This window comes from Ambystoma mexicanum, chromosome 4q, assembly GCF_040938575.1.
Source record: "Ambystoma mexicanum isolate Mex_15411 chromosome 4q, UKY_AmexF1_1, whole genome shotgun sequence".
NCBI classification, from domain to species: domain Eukaryota; kingdom Metazoa; phylum Chordata; class Amphibia; order Caudata; family Ambystomatidae; genus Ambystoma; species Ambystoma mexicanum.
This window is the reverse complement of record NC_090928.1, coordinates 670,788,879-670,807,212: the sequence shown is the minus strand read 5'-3', so window position 1 is coordinate 670,807,212 and position 18,334 is coordinate 670,788,879. Positions and strand designations below refer to the sequence as shown.

The following is an 18,334-nucleotide window of genomic DNA, read 5'->3' as shown; positions in this document are numbered from 1 at the left end:
GAACAGTTATACCGAATGTGTCATAGTATCTCTGTGTTCTAGTTGAGTGGTGATGTAAGGAGAGAGTAAGCATGGTGGTGTGGTATGATCGGTTATATGTTCTTTCAGTGAGCACCCTTCTAAATGCAACTTTCCCAGAGAGGGTACTGGGCGCACTTTTAAATACGTTTTCCACAGAGAGGCTATTGGGCACACTTCTAGATTCAGTTTACTAGAGGCTATTGGGCACACTTCTAAATGCAACTTTCCAGAGTGTCTATAGGATACATTTCTATAGTCAACTTTCACAGATGCTATTGGGAACACTTCTAAATTCAACTTTACAGAGCGTCTATTGGGAACACTTCTAAATTCAACTTTACAGAGCGTCTATTGGATACACGTCTATAATCAACTTTCACAGAGGGTATTGGTTACACTTCTAAATGCAACCTTCACAGCGATGCTATTGGGCGCATTTCTAAATTCCATTTTCTACGGAGAGGCTACTGGGCGCACTATTAAGTCAATTTTTCAGAGAGGCTTTTTCCAGAGAGGCTGTTGGGAACACTTCTAAATTCAATTTACTAGAGAGACTATTGGGCACACTTCTAAATGCAACTCTCAGAGAGGCTATGGGGACACTTCTAAATTTCACTGAGGGGATATTGGACATACTTCTAAATGCAACTTTCACAGAGTGTCTATTGGGAACCCTACTAAATTCACAGCAAGGTTATTGGGCACACTTCTAGATGCAACTTTCCAGAGTGTCTATTGGGCACACTTCTAAATGCAACTGTCACAGAGGATCTTGGGTACACTTCTAAATTCAGTTTACCAGAGAGGCTATTGGGCACATTTCTAAATTCATGGAGAGGCTATAGGGCACGCTTTCTTAATGCATCTTTCACATGTTAACATTCACAATTCCATCTAGATCCGACTCAGGCCAATATTCACAACTCCATCTAAGTGTGGACATGCTAACATTCACAATTCTATCCAAGTGTGGACATGCTAACATTCACAACTCCATCCAAGAGTGGACATGCCAACATTCACAATTCTATCTAAGTGTGGGCATGATAACATTCACAATTCCATCTCAGAGTGTACATGCTAACATTCACAATTTTATCTAAGAGTGGACATGCTAACATTCACAATTCTATCCAAGTGTGGGCATGCTAACATTCACAACTCCATCCAAGAGTGGACATGCCAACATTCACATTTCTATCTAAGAGTGGACATGCTGACATTCACAACTCCATCCAAGAGTGGACATGCCAACATTCATAATTCTATCTAAGTGTGGACATGATAACATTCACAATTCCATCTACGAGTGGACATGCTAACATTCACAGTTCTATCTAAGTGTGGACAGCTAAGATTCATAATTCTAACTAAGAGTGAACATGCTAACATTCATAATTCTATCTAAGTGTGGGCATACTAAGAATCACAATTCCATCTAAGTGCTAACATTCACAATTCCATCTGAGAGTGGACATGCCAGTATTCACAATTCCATCTGAGAGTGGTCATGCTAACATTCACAATTGTATCTAGGTGTGGACATGCCAGTATTCACAATTCCATCTGAGAGTGGACATGCCAACATTCACAATTTTATCTAGGTGTGGGCATGCTAACATTCATAATTCTATCTAAGTGTGGGCATGCTAAGAATCACAATTCCATCTAAGTGCTAACATTCACAATTCCATCTGAGAGGGGAGATGCCAGTATTCACAATTCCATCTGAGAGTGGACATGCTAACATTCACAATTCTATCTAGGTGTGGACATGCCAGTATTCACAATTCCATCTGAGAGTGGAAATGCTAACATTCACAATTCTATCTAGGTGTGGACATGCCAGTATTCACAATTCCATCTGAGAGTGGACATGCTAACATTCACAATTCTATCTAGGTGTGGACATGCCAACATTCACAATTCCATCTAAGAGTGGACATGCTAACATTCATAAGTCTATCTACGTGTGGACATGCTGACATTCATAAAACTTGAGAATCCATCTAAGTGTGGCATATGCTAACAATCATATTTCTGTCTAGATTTGGCATAGGCTAAACTTGAGAATCCATCTAAGTGTGGCATATGCTAACAGTCACATTTCTGTCTAGATTTGGCGCAGGCTAGTCTTTGTGGTTCACTCGTGGTATGGTTAGCATTATACTGCAGGCAGTGTTTGCTGTCCCGCCATGAATAGGTTTGGGCTGGTGGTCACATATCTCTCTAATAATGCATGGTGCAGGTCTGTAGCAGTCTAGGCCATTGATAGGTAAGTTAGAGTGGCAGGAGCTTTCTGGAGTAGAGTGATTGCTCTACTCCCCACCCATGCCACACTCACGGTTTTTGTTGGTGTCTGTTGGTTGCTGGCTATCCTTATGCAACCCATATATCTTGGTATCTTTCGTTAAGATTATACCCCAATCCTGCTCCCTGTGGTGTACACCCTGTTCACGGACGACCAAACGGTGTGTTGATGTGGCAGGATTGCTATGCTATGCTGGATTGCTATGCTATGTTATGCAGGATTGCTTTACTGTACTATCATATGCAGGATTGATATGCTATGTTATGCAGGATTGATATGCTATACTATGATATGCAGGATTGCTATGCTATGTTATGCTGTACTATGTTATGTTATGCAATGCAAAACATTGCTATTAGACTCTCCAATACAGTAAGGCCTCAGACCATCCATGTCATTTCCCTGTGTCTCCCTGTGCCTGCTCTACACGCAGCACCCCGGACAGGCCCAAACACCTCCTAAAGCAGAGAATACGTCAGACCTTCCCTTCTGCTTTTTCTGTACAAGCATTAGCCCGTATATGGGAGATAACAGAAGGGGTTTCTGCGAATGCTGCTTTTTCATAATACCACACAATGTCCCTGCGTCACAAGTAAGATGTCGACAGTTCTTGCCAAATGTCTGTAATGTCGTGGCAAGTAACACCCACATTGTGAAAGTACAGAAACATATTAAACGGCACTCTTGTGTGGGGGGCTTGCGAGAGAGCTCCTTGTGCCGACTGCCCGAACACTTGCATGCTGCTGTCCCTGCTGATAACCCAGTGTGCTGTGTATTTGCGATAAAATACATGAAGCCTGATTTACCACCCGTCTGTCTGATCTCTTTATTTGCTGCAAACTGAGACTGGCCGAGGAGGCCTTATTTTAGCCACCTCACATTAAATAAAGCAAAAAAAAAATGTATCATCATTACTTGCAAAAAGGTTTAGGTACATGTATCACCATCATTTGCAATTTGGTGAAGTGATATAGCTATTTGTATATAGTCTTAACCTGTATTAACCTGAATTCATTGTCTACTAATGTAATAGGAAGGTATGTGTTTTGTATCTTCTAGGGAAGAAAAAACAGAGCAATGTTTGGACTGTAAACAGGAGCTTGAACATATGGAGACAGAAGTTAAAAGACTTCAACAAGAGGTTAGCCTATTTTATAATTCATCATTTTAAAAAGTTAAAATGAGGGAGCATGCTATTAAGAAAGCAAAGCAGGTGTCTTGAGGTGGTCCTTTTCATATGACTTTATCTTTTGTAGTAATCGTATTGCATAATATGGATCACCCAATTATGTTGAAATAATTACTATGGCATACTTTGTTAGTAGATGGAAACTTAATCTTGCACACTCAGGGAAGCTGAAAAGACACAATCCAAGCGTGGCCGCTTGGATGGCGTCACTAATAGCCTGCATGTGTTGGCTGTGTTCAGTGGCAATGTTCTCCATTTGGCAATGCCGTTCCTCCATTGCATTTATCTGCTCCATGACAGCGCCCAGTGCGGCCGTCGGCTGGGATGGAGAGGGGGGATGTCGCCTGGTGGGGCTGAGAACTGGGGAGCCATAGTTCGTTTCTAAATTGTTTGTTTATTTATTTGTTATGCGCACCAGACTCGTAAGTAAACGGGAGCAGCAGTATGAAGATGCAAAACTTACTAAGTTACGAAATATACACCAGATACAGTACTTACATGTTTACAAAATATACAGAATATACACAATGTGCAAAATAGGAGCAAAAGCTAAGAATGGTCTATGTAATTACAGAGATAAAATCGTAGACAATGTACAGAAGAAATGTTGCAGGAGTGATACCCTTCATATATCCCTTAAACTCACATAAGCGCTGGATTCTACATGGTCTTTAAATGTTACACAGTAATACAATATTAATGCATGGTGAATATGTCTCTGCAGGTGTGGGCCAAGAACGGTCTAGAATGGGTGCTGGGAGGCTAGGGGCACAGTGGCGATGATGTGTTTTATTACATTTTTTCTGAAGTTTAGGTAGGGTTGGTCGGCTCTCAAATCTTGAGGCAGTGAGTTCCAAGATGTAGCTGGCTTTACAGTGAAGCTATTACCACAGATAGTTGTGAGCTTGTATTTCGGTATGGTCAGACAGTTGTCATTCATAATTCTGGAGGGTCTGATCGAGGGTCTTCTCTGGAGTTTATTTATAAGGTAGCTGGGGGCTGCATTATTAAGGGCTTTGTGAGTCAAGGAAAGCGTTTTTTATTGTATTTTATTGGACATGGATAACCATTTGTGCTGGCATCTCAGGGAGGAGATATGGGTTCTTTTATTTATGCCTAGGGCTGTTCTTAAGGCATTGTTCTGTAATGTTTGGAGCTTTTGGATGGTAGATTTATTGGCACCACAGTATAGGGCATTACAGTAGTCAATTCTAGAAAGTATTAGGGCTTTGGCCAAGATAAGGCAACTGTCATCAGAGAGGAATGGCTTACCAGCTCCGAGTAACTTGCAGGTGTAAGCCGTAGAGGAGGTCAGGGATTTCACCTGTTTATCAAAAGACAGTGTGGAGTCCAAGTAGAATCCAAGGGTTTTTACCTCCTTAGAGACTTCGATGGTGTTCCCGTCAATATTAAATGATGAGAATTATTGGCCAAGTTTTTTAATATTGGCCTGTGAGCCCAGAATTATTAATTCAGTCTTATCATCGTTCAAGCACAGGCCATGAGTGGCCATCCATGCTTGGATGATAAGATATACTTTGTTCACCAATCCCATGTCCAGACTGTGATCCCCAGAAAGCGGGAGGAGAATATGAGTATCATATGCGTAGTTGGTGTAGGTGATACCCAGATGGTCCAGATCGTCGAACAAGGGCTTAGTGAAGATATTGTAGAGGGTTGGCAAGACGCAAGAAACTTGAGGAACACCACATAGGATGGGTGTTGGGTCTGCGGCTGCTGAGGGGGAGAAGACTCTCATAGTTCTCTCACTCAGGAAGGACTCAATCCATTTGATGGCTCCCGTGGCGAAGTGGGCCGCAGAGTCGAGGTGGTGGTAAAGGACCTTGTGATTGACCAGATCAAATGCGGCAGAGAGATCAAGTAGGAGAAGGAGTACTGTTTTACCTTTGTCTCTCTTCTCGTCTATTTGGGACTTTAGGTCAATTAAAGCTGTCTCTCTTCCATGTAGTGGACGGAAGCCCGATTGTATATTACGTAGGAGTTTGTGCAATTCAAGATGTTTTTGAATTTGGATATAGGCCGCTTTATCCAATATTTTGAGTAGAAATGGGACAGTAGCAATGGGCCGGTAATTAGTAGAGATGAGAGGATCTAGCGTCTGTTTCTTGAGAAGAGGGAGCACCCATGATTGTTTAAGATTAGCAGGGATGGTGCCTGAGGCAAAGGAGGCATTTATCAGTTTGGTGATGAAATGGGATAGTTCTCTGGCAGCATCTTTTATTAATTGTGCTGGGCAAATGTCACCTTTGCAATTCGAGGGCTTCAGTGACAAGATCATTTTTTCTACTTCCAAGGTGGACATTTTAGAAAAGTGGAAGGTGGTATTGTGTGCCTGTGGCTCAGGAGGATATTAGGCGTGTGCTGTAGGTTCAGTACTTCTTTTTTTTTTTGCAGAATTTTATTTTGGAGCGTGTTCATTTTGTTAGTTAGAGCGTGTTGGATGTCTGTGCACCAGGATTTGTCCTTGGTGCAAGCATCGGATATAGCTATTGTGGATTCTAGTTCATTGAGTATGGAGAAGAGTTCTTTCATACTAGAATTGGAATTAGCAATGCGCTCATCGTAGGAATTGTGTTTTGCTTGGCAGATTTCCTTCTTGTACTGTGAGGAAAGTGAGGTTAATTTAGCTTTGTAATCGCTGGAGGGGCAAAGTCTCCAATTCGTTTCACTTTTTTCTTTAAGATACAAAGGTCTTTAAGTTGTGGTGTGAACCATTTATTTAAATGGGCTATTGGTTTGCTAGGTCTGAGTTTTACAGGGGCAATTTTGTCTAGAGTGGTGAGCATAATATTATTAAATTCCTGAACTAGGATACTAGGATCAAGATTTTCTGGCAGTGCATTCAAGGTGGGCAAGATAGCAGGGATGACTTTCTCTACTGTGATACTTTTTTTACTTCTAGTTGAGCATGGTGGTGCTAGTGGCTGAGCCAATGGAGTGGGTCTTATAGTAGATAAGTGGAAGGAGACCAAAGAGTGGTCTGTCCACGATAATGGCAGGATGGAAGAGATGGTAGCTAAGCAGTTGAGGTCCACTGTCCAATCCAGTTGTCTCCCTTTTAGGTGGGTAGGTTTGTTAACTTTTTGGGAAAGACCTAGTGCGTTGATTATGTTGGCTATAGCTGTTGCATTTTTATCCATTTGGTCATTGAAGCCTAAGTTAATAGGTTGTCAGTGTCTGCTTCCAGGGGGTGTGCCCGACGCCGGCGTGCTGGGCACTGTGAGTTTGGGCTGCGTTCCATTTCCCGGACTGGACTCTCGGGTGTGTTGGGTGGTGGAGGGCAGCAACTGCGGGTTGATGTTGGGGCTCTGCCGTATGGTGGCCGCCACTGCTCACCCCTTGTTCTTCCTAGGTGATGGTTGTCGGGGCTGTGTCCTCCCTGGCAGCCTGGACTGCCATGGTGGGGTCCTCACTGGCAACAGGTGTGCATCTGGTGGGCTGCGCTTGTGGTGTGGGCATGCCCCTGCTGCGGTGGGGTGAGGTGGGGGTGTGTCTTGCGCTTAGGTGTTGGTGTTCTCTTTGTGGGTGGTGGGTGGTGGTGGTGCAGGAGTGCGCGTGTGAAGATGACCCTGCTGCGTCCTCATCCCCTGACTCCTTAGTGAAGCTTGTGTGCCTGTAGGGGGCATAGGGGATGGCATTAGGACACAATCCCTCACGTGTTTTGGCATTACAGCACTTATGCACAGGCCTGGCCTGCTTGCGTTTGGTAGTGGATTGGCAACGATTGGGACACCTACTGGGGAGGGGCCACTTGGTGGATTGCAATTGGCTTTGGTGGCATGGCAGGAGTACATTGGTGACCTAGCCGTTGCTTTACTTGCATGCATCTGATCCCCATTACCAACTAGACTGTTACATGATGATTGGGGTGGGGGGCTCTAGTACTTGTCACTGTCAGGTCCCGATGGCTGACAGGGGCGGCCTTGGTGCACTGGCACATGGGTGCTGCCGTAGGTGCTGTAGTGTCTCCCAAGCACTGCCCCCAGTCACAGTTCCCGGCTCATGGGTATTTCCACTGGGGGGATGTTGTGCTGGGCTGTTGTAGTTGCATGCAAATGGGTGGTGGGTTGACTCACCTTCTGCCTCCTGACTTCCAGCACCCGCCTCGGCTCCTCCGACTCCCTCGATACCCTCCATGTCAATGACAGTACTACATTTCTCCTCCCAGGGCATCGGGTCAAGTTGCAGAGGTGAGCCTCCTCCGGTGGCCAGGCTGTCCAGTCTGTGCTGGGCCAGGATTCCACAGACCTGCACATGCAGGTCATTCCACCTTTTGCAGCAGTCTTCCCCATCCCGGGGTACGTGGCTGACTGCCGACACCTTCTGGCTCACCGTCTGCCAGATCTGGGTGCAGCGCTGGGCGGATGTCTTCCTCTGTCTGGCACCATAAAGCTCTGCATGGTGGGCCACAACCTCATCCACCAAGACAATGAGCTCTCCCTCCGTGAACTTTGCGCAAGCGATATTGGGCTGCCTTGCCCCTTGTCCTCGGTTGAGACATTTTAGATGCTCTGGAGGTGTGGATGGCTGGCAGGGGCTCTGATTTTGGATGGATTGTGATTTTCAAAATGTGCTTCCCGTTCTGGCGGCAATGTGTTACCCACCGGCGCTAATAGCGCCCAAGACGGTGGCGCTATTAGTGCTGGGTTTGTGGGAGGTAGCCTGCTTTCCGGCACTGTTTTCATCGAGCGCATTTAGCGTTATCGCCAATAAACTACAGTACTAGGTCTGGTTAGGGAGGGGAGACAGAGGGAGGACTGGACAAACTTGCTAGTCCTAGTACATTCAAGGTCGTGGAAGTGCGCAGTGACAGGAAGTGCAAGGGAGGGGGAGGGGGACGAGTGCGCCCAGTCCAGCAGGGGCCAGGGTTAAGTGCAGAGTGGTTGCCCCTCTCATGGAGCAAATGCAGTAATGCCAGCCAAAGTGCAGGGGCCCGGAGGTACCACACTTAGATGGATTGTTGGGGGTAGGAAATGTACCACACTTAAATGGATTGTTGGGGGTAGGAAATGTACCACACCTAGATGGATTGTTGGGGGTAGGAAATGTACCACACCTAGATGGATTGTTGGGGGTAGGAAATGTACCACACCTAGATGGATGGTTGGGTGTAGGAAATGTATTGCTACTAACTAAGCATACTAAAAACTCACCATTCTGCATACTCACCCTTAAATCCAGAACTAAAGACAGCCATACCTCTACCGCACCACAAACCGCACGCAATTCACCCAACATGAAACCAAACCATACACAACCAGACTCAACACCACACGACAGCTACTGACCGAAAACGTACCAATGTTCAGTGACTGGTTTCTCTGAACTGATGCTGCCAACAGCACATCAAAGCTCTCTGCTCTTTCCCCCTCACAACCCCACTAGCAAATCCCCAACCCCCTTCCATTGCAGATCCGCCAGAGCGCCAAGAGACCACGCAAGTGGCAACAGTGCACAGTACAAGACCCATTAACATAACAATATGGGTGCGTCGCAAGGCAAATATGCATCAAACATAGACCAGACATGAAAGATTTTTCCCAATACCTTTTTATTAAGATTTTTTTCACAGGGATAACCCCATGTAGGCAAACATACATACAGAAACGCAATCCTAATGCACAGTGGTCCACTAACGTGTGCTCAATTTCCCAGGTTGAATTGAAGTTTCCCCAGGGTGAACTATGGCCCAGCACACCAGTGTCTGTGGGTGAAAGTCAAAAGATAAAATCCTTTAGATATCATCAAGCGTGGGTCCTGTTCTCACCCAGAAGCTTGACACGACAGAGCATATTAACTTTTGAATTTGCATCGTCTCTCCCTTTCACTCTGTCTCTGTGCGAATTATCGCTCTTGGACCTTCTGCATTCTTGTAAGTGTATTTGGGTGGCGCTCATACGGTGGGGAGACCTTCTCTCAGGTCTTATGTCCAGAATGGTTAGTGCCTCTTGGGTCTGAGCTAAATATTGAATTTGAGCCAGTCTCTCACAAAGGCCCTTAGCTGTAGGCAGGCATGAGGCCGACCTAGCACTTCCACTGCTTTTGTACGTCTCTCACCACCTATTGTACGTCTCTCACCACCTATCTTTCTCAGGGTCCTGGCTCTACAACCTACCAGCCGGTCTCTAACTCCTTGACATCTTGCCATATGCTCGTACCCATTGGATCTTCCCTTATACCCTTTTTCTCCTCTCCTCTGTCCTCATGATTTACCTGCACCTCTTTGGCACTTCACCAGTTGCGTGTTCTTCCACCCTTCCCAAACTCTACATTGTGCACTCTGGGTTCACCCCTTTCCACACTACCATCTTTGCTTTCTCTGTATCTGTTGTTGATTTCTCCCTTCCTGTTTTCACCCTCCTCGCCGCTTCTTACATTCCTCTTACACTCCTCTCCTCTACATAGCTAGTAAAGATAAAAAAGAAAAGTCTTAAAGTGATTCCGAAATCAAGTATAGCCCCTGTTATCTGGCCCAGCCAGGGGTAAGAGTGTACACCTCCCACACCCCAGGCCAATGACAGTCCCCATGGGACCACCCACCTCCACTCCCAAAACCAACTGTATAGGGAGTGCATTGCACCTGCAAAATAAAATTTCTGCTAACAGGATGTGGCCCTGAGTCCTTATCTTAATCTTCCATGTGTCACAGAAACCAAGGTAGATTTTTTAGGGATCCCAATGGGGACCCCTATTTATTTTTAAACACAAACTATTCTTACTCGACATTTCTGCTCTTCGAATTCCTAATCCACTTCTACATTTCTCTGGTGTGAATTCTTTCTAAAGGGATCTACCCTGTTAGACCACCCTTCCTTAGAAGGCTCACAGAGAGACCCATAGGGTGAGACTGACGGAACAGTTCCCTGTCCTACACTTGGCACCACCCACGGTAACCAGAGCCAGAGGATGGCCCTAGTAGGTGATCCCACCCCATACACAGCCTCTGGCAGGCCACCTTTTCCTCTGCTACCTCACAGCAGAGAACGCAAGCTTTGACTTTTATGTGACAAACCTTCCTTTCACGAATTCTGCATAGGTGTTAGGATGATGCTTTTTAAATTAAACCATATCATACAAGAGGACAGGAATCCATTGTGCAGTGAGTATGGTCCAATGAAAAAGAGAACCAGGGAACAATCTTGGATTGCGCCTCTAAATAGAGCTGGAAATCTCCTTCTCGTATCACTCTTACAAATGTCATCAAAAGGAGTTCTAGTTTTGGAATGATGTACCGGAATCTAAATTGGGTACATACTTCACTTCTTTCTTTACACCAGTTTTCAAGTGACTTAACTTGACTGCTATCCTCTATGTCTTGGCTGTAGTCATTGTAAGCCTGCTGCAGAAGTAAACAGAGACAACTGGCTGTGATTTGATGAGCCCTACGGGTAAGAGTCACATGGGAACCATGTAAAAACAAATCCACTTTTTGAGCTGTGGTCATATCAGCTCAAACAAATGCTCCAGTCCACCCACTTTCATCCAAGAGATTTCCAAGAACTTTGAGACCTGCCATCTCATTATGCAGCCCACCAAATATTACAATTAATTGATCTTCACCATGAGTTGTTGGCCAGTTCCACTGGATTTATTTTGCCAATCCGTAGAGTTGCTGGTCAAACATAATGATTGGAATCTGTCCAGGACTAAGGCCTTTAAATGCTGTCTTCACAATATCCATTGAGCAGCAAATCATGGCCACTGGTATAGCATGGTCTGGAGATGGAGGAAGCAGGGATGAAAGTGTTAATTCAAAATCTTTTGGATTTCTTCTTGTTTACTTGCGTAGTATGCAGTCCAGGTGATTATTTCACCACCTTGTAGGTTGTCTCTAGCCAGAAACTGTGTTAAATGCTTCATCCCGGTGTATTGTTTCACCATAGCTTGCGGCGTAACTTGGTAGTCAACTAAGTTCTCTTCTACTGTTGGCAAAGGACAATCATTTCTCATGGGAGGAACAGGAGGCACGCTGGTGTAGCACTCAGGAATATGTTTAGTCACTTTCTCTGCACAAGAATATTTAGTCATAGTCCACTCAGTCACAGTAAAATTGTAATCTCGATGTTGAAATATTGAAATTCCTGTACCATGGAAAGAGTCATGAGCTGTGGTAGAGCTTAGATTGTGATCTATATTGTCAGCCGCACTAGTCGTGAAGAGCCCTTCTTTTAACTGAAGCGGAATGACAGCATTTTCTGTGTGATATGCTTAACCCGAGAAAAAGTTCACACTTCTTCACAAGGATTAAAATACCTAAGTAGATAGGCTAAGGAGTTTCCTGTTCTCAGTTGTGCCTGGAGGCTCTTTCAAACTCATACTCCCGATGTCTCACCAAACTGTTGTACATTAGTAACTGTGCAACAGTGAATGTTGGTTGTGGCATTGTTGAAGAACTTGACCGTGATTTAATGTTTCGGCCGATCGTAACCATAGCAACCAGTGCTAACAGAGATGCTGGCACAGTCATCCTGACACTTGTTTCCAAAAGATCAATTGACGTGATTTTTCATTTTAAAGATATATCTTCTCGCTATATTTGCTGCTTTAGCAAGATGAACAGCGTCACTATCTTCACCGTATTCTCAGTGCAGATCCAATATCATTATTAAATATAAGCATCTCATGACAGCCTTGCTTATTTGCTGCCATGTCAGGAAAGTAAGCAAGTATCCCGTTTTTTAATTTTGTGAAATATATGCATCCTGAAAGATCACTGCCAAGTTCTTTTATCCTCATGTATGTACAATTTGCATATGTCAACAAGTTTAAATATGGGAGCAATTTAATTGTCCGTTCGAGCTTCAATTGATGTATGATAGAAGTTCTACAAATGCAATACCATGGTTAATCTGGTCCATCTCAGTTTCTTGTGTTGTTTTTTTGTCTCCTATTATATAATAATAAGAGGCAATGAATATGGTACATGGCATCTTGTGCAATAAGATCGCCTGTACTCAGTTTAGCAAGCAGGGGTTTGTCTTCTAGTTTAAGGGCACAGTGATGAACAGAGGTATCAAGGCCGAATGTAGCTGCTGTAGACAATGATCTTCCAGTTGGGGCAGGCATGTCACAAATAAAGCATATTGGTTTTGTATTCACAGAACTTTTTTCTTGAACACTCTGACAGGTGAATTGTGTACAACCCTCAGCATTATCTGCTGATAATCCCTCGTCGGTACTACCTTTTAGGGAGAAAATTCATACTCATCACTCACCTTTGTTTTGGTATGGATAAGTCAATGAAAGGAGTCTAACCTGTGGAACACCGAAAAGGCAAGGAACATGGGAACGTTGATTTCATTTCCCGGTTTCCCTGTGGAACAGATGCAGTTACATCGCATAGGGGAAGTGTATGTGAGAAAACAAAGGGTGTCTCACCTACTAGTCCCCGTGGATCTCTCTCTCAGGTGGCCAGGGCATTGCCATCACTTTTGGATCTAGACCCTGGGGGTGGGGCAGTGCTGGAGGATCACCTAGGTGAGGGGTCTTCGGTAAGTGGGGGTGAGGCAGCCGATTGTGGGACACAGTATTCCCCCTTTCCCGTACCCATGACCCCTCCTATTTCATAGGATTCTCTGATGTGCCAACTCCCCCCTCCCTCCCTTTCTACACGGACACTGGGCTGAGGAAGAGGGCGACTGAGAGGAACAAGACTTACCCTTACACATTACATTGGACTTGTCCTGCTAATCGGGTCAGGCAAAGTCAGGTACTTAACTTTAACTACATACATCTGACACCCATTAGCTCTCCCTACACGGATAAAAGGTGCAACATAGAGACACACTCTGAGCAAGGTGGAACACGAGAAGCAGCAGAACTGCTGGGGCGAAGGCAAACCTACCGGAACAGAGCAACGGATCGAGGAACGAGAACCGAGGGTAAAGGAACACATGAGTGCCCTGCCGGAGGTCATTGCCTCCAAGGAATCGTAAGAGATATGTGGAGAAGGCCGTACAAGACAAGAACACTGCATTGTGTTTCAAAGGCGCCAGTGACCCTCCCGGGTGAACGACAGAGTTGGGGAGGCGAGGCCAAGCCTGTGGTATTAACCTTGACTCGTGAATTGAAACAGAAAAGACAAGAAAGGCATGCACTCAGCCAGTGAGTTGGCGAGCGACATGAAAGGTCGGTGTGTTTAAGAAAGATTGAAAGTGCAACAACATATCTCTAATTGAAGGCTACAAACGTGTGGGTGAGACGCGAAGAAAGGCAGACCTGTGAGGAACTTTTAATTACTGTTAACTGTGAAGCCAGCGATACAAAGCAATGTAGTGGTCCAGTGAAAGGAAGTAGCCCACTCGAAAGTCTCTGAGAAAGGTGAATTGCTTGTTACAAAGCAATAAGGTGAATGATCTCTGAAATGCCCAATGATTATGAATAATCCTGACGAAAAGGGAAGTGAGAAGGTGAAGATTGAACTTTTCTGCTTGTGATACTGAACTACCCACACCAAGAGACACTGGGGCAAACAACATAAGAGGTTTATTTAAAGGGAAAGTCAAAGTGGTCCTGTGCAGGTCTATAGCAAAAGCCTTGCATATTGGAAAGTCTTCGATAGCAGGAAAAGGTCGGCCCCCAACTGAGGGAGAATGGACGTGTGGTAAGCTAGGGGAAGGGAACCCCTAACAACTGTGAATTAAGCTTGGGGAAGGGATCCCCTACAAGTGCTGTGTTTGAAAGGTCTGAGCCCGATCGAGGGAGACCTATGTGAACTTTTGCTTTGAAAGGTCCGAGTCTGCTATGCCTTACACTATCTTGCGCTTCTGTTTTTGCCTTAATTCTTTTAATCTCTGTGGGATATATTATTGTCCATTATTCCATTCCTTGTTTGCCAAAGGATTGAAAACAACGGTTGTTGTGTTGACGCACCGCGTTTCCGCCTAAACATCAAAGGGTAAACCCCATCCCGGGTCGGCTTCCCCCGTCAATTTCACACAGGCCTTCGTCAGGACAACAAATCTTTTGTGGTTATAATAATCCTCGATCTTCTAACCACAGACCTTCATTCAGACCAATCTTTTAAGTTGCAAAACAGGGAAAAGTCTCTTCAATGAGAAGCTGTTGTCTCGTAGAGCTATCGCTTCCTATCTAATCTCACAGGTGTCAGCGTTAATTCTATCTTCTTCTGCTTCGTCTCATTCAGCGTGCATAGGCAAAACTGCCCTGGCTTGAAATGGCCCTGTCACTGTATAACATGCACCAGTGTCACCTTATTATATCGATGCACTTTGGGCATAGCATAGTCCTCACGTCATTCAGACATGTGTTAGTCCTTTAAAAGAAGGATCATTAAACAAATGCTGCTGTCCTTTTTTTGAGTAAAAGCAGAGCAAATGCGCTATTGGAAAATGGTTTTAAGAGTATCAGAACTTTGGCCAGTATGTGTAGGGACTTCCTGTGGCATGGTACACGAAACAGAGTGACCCTGTGGAAGCTACAGAATTCTTACAAGAAGGGCGGTATAAAATTGCCTAATTATGAAGTCTGCTATGTTGCGAGTCAGCTGCAATATGTGGTTAAATGGCTCTCAGAGGATGCAACCACCGAAACCAGGTTGTTCCGACGGGGCTGTGTCCCATTTCACCTAAAAGAGATAATGTGGTTGCCCCAGGCTGTAATGGATGGGCGCCCCAAGATGTTGGTGCTAGGATGGAAGATGTGGCGAAGGGCGTGCCAACTGATGGGGAACCCATGCCCGTGCTCCCCTCAGGTACCACTGGTTGCACTGGCGGGTGGAGAAGAGCAGCTAAGGATGATAATTAGAATTCACTGGGAGCCGGGTGGAATAGTGACATTGGGGGATATTTGTCAGGAAGGGACCATAACAGATTTTGGGGTGCTGGGGGCGGAAACTGGGTTGCACACTGGCCAGTATATCACGTACCATAGACTGGCGCGGAAGCTCAAGAGAAAGTGGTCCGAATTGGTGCTTGAGGAAGAACCAGATGCTACTATAGACATAATATATGATATAGCAGAAGGGGGACACGAGATATCTAGAATATACGAGATGATGATGTCCAAAGTGGGAAAAGAGCTGGTGCAACTGAGACTGGAATGGGAGGAAGAAGTAGGTATCCCGATGGAGGATGGGGTGTGGGAACGAGTCCAGGGGTATCACAAGAAAGTTTCGGGAAACGCAAGACTTAAACAGATGCAATTGTATATTACACATAGGGCGTATCTGACACCCCAAAAGATATCCAAGTTCAAAAATGCAGGACGGCAGGCATGCCCTAAGTGCGATGAGGAGAGCGTGGGCATGGTGCATATGTTTTGGTCATGCCCGGTTATTGAGTGCTTTTGGGGCGAGGTCGCACACAAGCTAGCAGCAAAGAGTATTAAGATCGTGGTGGATACTGTGTGGGCCTGCCTGTTAGGGGGGTTCCCTAGGCCACGAAAACGTAGGCACGTAAGCAAACTGAAAGATCTGGCTTATGCGCTTGCAAAGCGGAGGCGGAGAATTGCTATGGGGTGGAAGACATGCCACAAACCACGATTAGAGATATGGTGGAAAGATATGCAGAAATGGGCGGAGGAGGAAACCGTGGTATGGCAAGAAGCTAGCAGCACTGGGGGGAGGAGGAAACTGAGACCCTGGTGGCCTGGAGACTGCTAATAGCAGAATTATTTGGGTCAATGCAAGACCCTTTGGATCCCATGGAAAGGGAAGCCCCATCACAAGATGCAGGAACAGAACATTAGCAGAAGTAGGCTCGGAACGGGGGGTGGGAAAAGGGAAGGAGTGAACATGGTTGAATGATGCATAATTGAAACGTTATTGTATACACTGCAAGTTTGGTTTGTAATGTTTGTTCAAATGTTCAATAAAAATGTTTTATGCGTATAAATATAGTATGTTTAATTAAAAATGCCAATAAAATACTTTTTAAAAAAAAAAGGGTATCGGAACTTTGTGACTGAGCCTCCCCATAAAATCATTGTAGTCAATTCAACTGCTGATGACTGCCTGCCCATCAACCAGCAGAATGAAGCATTACATTTGTCGGTCAGTGCTTCGATGGGTAGCTCTCTACAGCATGACATTGATCATTTGAGAGGAAGAATAGACTGTCTTGGTTCGAGTGGTTTACAAAGAAAATGTACCAAGTCTCCCATGTCCATCAATTTGGTTATCGACGGGTTTAACCATCCAGTAACCTATGAGGTGGTGAGCAACGTCCGCCCTGGGTGTATGTCCCCTACGAGGATGGATCGGGGTCTAAATGTATTATTGTCAACAGGGATGGAACCCCCAAAGGGTAGTCGGTGGCCCTCCGGCTGGAACTCCATGTAGAGGGCCTGCCAGTCCATCGGCAGCAAACACGAGTACATTGAACCGGGAACAAGGATCCGCAAGAACCCCAAGAAATAAAAAAAAGGAGTGTAAGAATTCAAGGCAATGATCATTTTAGCAAGATGTCAGTAGTAACTATTCCGATGGCTCAGTTTATGAAGCTATATGAAGCCATGAACGACACCCTAAAAGACCTAATGACCCTGTGGGCTATGTTGCATGTGAAGATGATCTACATTGAGGGTTTTATCGCAGCAGGGAACTTGTTGGGAGGAGGTGGCGGTATGCCTGTCCCAGGTAGTCAGGTACTTAACTAGTAAGAACAATGAGTTTAGAACCCTCAAAATTTCATACCCAAGTCTGTTGACCTAGGTTTAACAACTCAGCTGACGAAAGCGAGCCAGGAAGAGGTAAACGCTACCCCTGTAGTGGCAGTTTCGGATGATGCACCGCCATTGAAGAGGAGCTGGAAGACGTAGCCCCGAAAGAAGGTGATGGTTCCCAAACCGACTACAAAAATTACATCCTTAAAGACTTTCCTGGTTTTCGGGAAATAAGTTAAGAACATCAACAAATGTCCCAAACAAGCAACAGAAATTAAACTTGATGGTGAAGGCAAAGGACTCCAGGAGCTTTTTTAATAAAGATGACACTCTGGTAGTTCACTGGTGCAAAAGAATAACCTAAAACCGTGTATTAAGCCTGTGCAGAAACCCACTCAACCTTTTCCTGACAAAGACACAAGACTCCTTACTAAATATCTCCACCTACTTAATGGAGGAGGAAGAGGATGGCCCTCATTACGACCCTTGCGGAAATCGGAAAACGATGGCGGAAATGCAATACCGCCATCGAATAGCGCTCGGTGCGACTATGACCCGTCACCGCAAAGTACGAAGCCATTAGCGACACCGTAGTGAACGCCAACGCTAACTGCACCAAGCACGCGCGCGCGCGCCATGCCAAACCGCAAACACCACCATGGCGCAAGGGTACGCCAATTCCGACCCTAGCGGACATGTACCTAACGCCATCAGGCATGGCGTAATGTACCATTCCGCCATGGTGAGAAGTACGGCATCGCGAATCAACCGTAAACGGCCCCACTGAGTGCCTGTACACCGCTCCCTGCCCACAAAGTACAACTCCCCGTAGGTGCAATGAAGTCACAATGCAACCATTGAAATGTACAAGTCACCCATGCATGGCAACGAACAAAAGAAACACAAGAGGGGCCAATGGGAGCTGCAGGGCACAGATGGCACGAATACAGAAGCCATCCCAATGGACATGACCACAGTCCCCCACCAAGAAACGCACGCAAACACAGGCACCTGTGACCAGCAATATTCCGAGAATCACATCATTCCACCAGTCCACCTGGCTGACCGGCATCTGTTACACAAAACCCAATCCCCCGCCCCTGAGCATGACAACATTCAAACTGTCATATAGGCAGCCCCCATCCCTGACCTCACGGGCTTAGTAGGCA

General features: G+C 45.4%; 1 protein-coding gene across 5 annotated transcripts in view; it reads left to right on the top strand.

Moving 5' to 3' along the window:
- CCDC88A (coiled-coil domain containing 88A) overlaps nt 1-18,334 on the top strand; it is a 2,139,415-nt gene that overhangs the window by 744,371 nt on the left and 1,376,710 nt on the right. For all 5 annotated transcript variants that reach the window (XM_069608255.1, XM_069608254.1, XM_069608253.1 and 2 more), the window contains exon 9: nt 3,392-3,473. In XM_069608255.1, coding sequence (XP_069464356.1) covers nt 3,392-3,473 — 82 coding nt within the window. The remainder of the gene's footprint in view (nt 1-3,391; nt 3,474-18,334) is intronic.